Source organism: Zingiber officinale, chromosome 11B (genome assembly GCF_018446385.1).
Source record: "Zingiber officinale cultivar Zhangliang chromosome 11B, Zo_v1.1, whole genome shotgun sequence".
Classification (NCBI taxonomy): domain Eukaryota; kingdom Viridiplantae; phylum Streptophyta; class Magnoliopsida; order Zingiberales; family Zingiberaceae; genus Zingiber; species Zingiber officinale.
In genome coordinates, this window is record NC_056007.1 from 1,250,894 (window position 1) to 1,254,372 (window position 3,479).

Below are 3,479 nucleotides of genomic sequence, written 5' to 3' on the forward strand. Positions count from 1 at the left end.
TGGATTTAATTCTCATTCCCATTCTCATTCCATCTTACTATCAAACTCATACCCATATTCATTCCTATCATTTAACCAAACGCCACCTAAATTACTTAGAAAACTAGACAATAAAATCATAACTACCGAGGATTAACAACTAGAAAACACACAAATAAGGGGATTAGAAAAGTAGGTAAAAAAACATACAAAGAAAGTAGCAACACCACTTGAGCCCATCTCTCCAACTTGATGTTGAAGTCAGCCTTGCATATTGCTTCATCCAGTGAATATGGTCTCTGTACTAAAATTAGAATAGGAACCAGCATTGTTAACATTTGATGACTCACTGAGCAAGTTTTCCATTTCCAAAACGTCTTGTTGTACCACGAATGGATGTTGCTTATGAGTTCTCAATCTGTAAAGCTCTTCGGCCACTTCCTTCATGGTTGGCCTATCCTCTCCATTTAACTTTACACATTGCTTAATAAGTTTGGTAAGCTCTTGAATAAATTCCATATTAGCTTCCAATTTCACTTGATTGTCTAAGATCTCTGAAACTCTTTTTTGATTCTCGAACATAGCAAAAGTCGACACCAAACTCCTTTGTTCTTCAGATTCTTCAAAATTAATGGCCTTCTTACCTGTAAATAGTTCCAAGAGAAGCACACCAAAACTATAGACATCACTTTTATAGGTCAAAGCATATGTCATCAGGCACTCTGGATCAATATAACCATGAGTGAATTGCAATAATGTAGCAAATTGTTTCTCCCCCTTGGGAATCATCTTTGAAGCTCCAAAGTCTGAAATTTTTACTGTGTTATCCATATCTAAAAGTATATTAGAGGGTTTCACGTCTCCATGAATGATTTGAGGTGACACTTTTGAGTGCAAGTAATCCAAAGCATCAGCAGACTGATAAGCAATTTGTAGTCGAGTATCCAAGGAAACTAGCGCTCGGTTCTCATTTTTATGAATTAAATCAGACAAGGTTCCATTTGGGACAAACTCATAGACCAACAATGGCATCTCCATCTCCAAACAACAACCCAAGAGCTTTACTATGTTGACATGGTTAACATCTGATAAAATAAGTGTCTCTATTCCGAATTGTTTCTTCAAATCCTCGTTGATAATCTTAGGTTTCTTAATGGCAACAACATCTTGGTTTTCCAAAACTCCTTTATACACAACTCCATTTCCTCCTCTCCCAATAATGTTTTTATCATCAAAATGATTTGTTGCTTTCTCTAATTCTTTGCTTCCAAATATCTTAAATTTGTTGTGGCCTTTTTCTAGCTTCATCTTTTCCTCTAATTCGTGACCTCCATGTTGTTTGAAATATTTTCTTTTCATCTCTTCGAGTTTTCTTCTTTGATAGACTATAGAAAGACACATACTGCAAAGTAACAAAATGACTACACCACTGCAACCACCTGCAAATTCATACATACATGTCATCTTTATGTTATGAATTTTTTTTTGGGTTAATTTTTGACAATTTAATTGCTATAAATGCAAGTGCACATGGGATGTCCGTGTTCGCCTAAGTATTCCTAATCATGCAAACCTTTTCATACGCCAATAATATGTTAATGAATCGAATAACATATTTAAAGATCTTCCGATCGAGGTAAATGCCATTATATTCTTGGTGGGTTCAAGAGAAGATTAATTGTTACCTACAGCCACCTTCACTGTTAAGGGAAGTTTATTATTGCCACCAATAAGTGTCTGATTTTGTGCTGCGGAGCATTTTCCATTGTAAGCGTCACCGTCTGTGCCTTCGGGGCAGTGACAACTGTAATTACCGGGCAGGTTCTGGCAGTGGGCGCCATGTGAGCATGGATTTGGTTGCAGATTGCATTCATTGATGTCTAAAATTCAAGTACAAAAGTAACAATATTAGACACCATTGCCGGCAGAAAGGCAAAACATAATTGAACGCCGCATAATAATTAAATTGATTGGCATAGACGACTGACCTTGGCATCCGTCTCCGTTGGAGAGGTAAGGATTGCCTTGGTATCCCTCGGAACAGTTGCAGAGATAACCAGGACCATTGGTGGAGTTGACGCACACGCTGTTATTGCTGATGCAGGCATAAGAGGTGGTTTGGTTGCGCTTAGCTACTACCTCACACGTCTCATTTCCAATGGCCCAGTCCATCACTACTGGCACCCTACCATTGCTATTCATTTGCATCAATTGGTCCGTGGTGATGTAAGATGTTTGGAAATGGAACCACTCGGCCTCCAATAAGGCGGCGTAGCTGCAGTTGTCAAATCTCCAAGTACCCGAGTTGTTGAAAGTCGTAGGAAAGGAGACGTAATAGTATTTGAGATTCTTGGGTATGGAAGTCTGGCAGCAACCGAGTCCGGAGCAGGAGCCATCGGTGCCGATGCTCTGTTCATCCCGGCACATGGACACACAGCCACTGGCGTAGCTATTGTTCCCATGGTAGTCTTGTATGTAGGCAAGGGTATCGCAGCCGATGGCAGTGAACTTGTTGCGGAGATTAGAGAACCTGTATGGGGTGTCTCTCATATCCAGCCACCAGTCTCTGTAAGTGACATTGTTGTAAGTTGAATTGTAGCAGGCCGAGGATATGTGGTTGAGCATGCGCACTTGGCCCATCACCAACGAAATATTGAGGACCTCAACATTGTAATAGAATGGCTTCTTGAGGCCACCGTCCATGGTGTTGCACGTTAGATTGAAACCTCCTCCCAAGGAACAGTTAGCACCGATGGCGGTTTCGGTACTGTTTAAGAAACAATCTTCCCCGGAACAGTTAGCGATGACGGCGCCGATGCCGAAGGGGTAAGGGATCTCCATGTCGCCGCATTTCTTTAAGCATCTGCCATCAGGCACAGCAGATGCAACTGCAAGTAGTAATAGCATTTGGGAGAGGAGCAGAGACATGGGGAGTGTAAGTGTTGCTGCACCTGAATGCATAGCTTAGCTTCTAATTAGCTGATCGATTATAAGAGTTGTAGATCGCTTTTTAATCAGGGGGCCAATCAATCGACTCGCTGATGTGATACGTAGATAAGTCCAAGTCAACGTAGCTTCCTGCACCGAATATATACAATTCATTTTAAAAAAATTTCAACTCATCCTTTTAATTATATTGTTTCAGAAACTACACAGAGATATTTTCTAGTTGATGATGGGAATGAATAATATTAATCCTAATTAATTTGTGATGATAATCGTCAGGGTTCGATAATTGAGCATTTGTGGAGATCCGATCCATTTAAATCTGGTTTGAACATTAAAAATTCAGAAATATTTATGAATATTTCAATAAATTCAAGAAGTGAAGTATAAATGTTACAAATGCTGATCCTCAAAATTAAATCTTTTATATATCCTTGCATATTTATTAATTTAAAATTTTAATATCCTTATGAATGTCCTTATGATTAGTCACTATACTAGTCGTTGTTGGCGTAGAATTTAGAATTGGTCTAACTAATCTTATTACATTGCTT

General features: G+C 39.1%; 1 protein-coding gene across 1 annotated transcript; it reads right to left on the reverse strand.

Annotated features, from left to right (window-relative positions):
• Positions 1 to 258: 258 nt before the first annotated feature.
• LOC122035259 (wall-associated receptor kinase 2-like) lies at positions 259 to 2,907 on the reverse strand. The gene is made up of 3 exons (XM_042594674.1): positions 1,968 to 2,907; positions 1,665 to 1,859; positions 259 to 1,418 (listed from the first exon to the last, which is right to left on the reverse strand). The coding sequence occupies exons 1-3, from the start codon at positions 2,905 to 2,907 to the stop codon at positions 259 to 261; spliced, it is 2,295 nt and encodes a 764-aa protein (XP_042450608.1).
• Positions 2,908 to 3,479: the final 572 nt, after the last annotated feature.

Excerpts from the sequence above, each read along its gene's own strand:
- LOC122035259 (XM_042594674.1), bottom strand. The coding sequence starts at position 2,907 with ATGTCTCTGCTCCTCTCCCAAATGCTATTACTACTTGCAGTTGCATCT. Across the intron at positions 1,860-1,967 it reads CAACGGAGACGGATGCCAAG|ACATCAATGAATGCAATCTG; the intron begins GTCAGTCGTCTA and ends CTTGAATTTTAG. Across the intron at positions 1,419-1,664 it reads AACAGTGAAGGTGGCTGTAG|GTGGTTGCAGTGGTGTAGTC; the intron begins GTAACAATTAAT and ends ATGAATTTGCAG.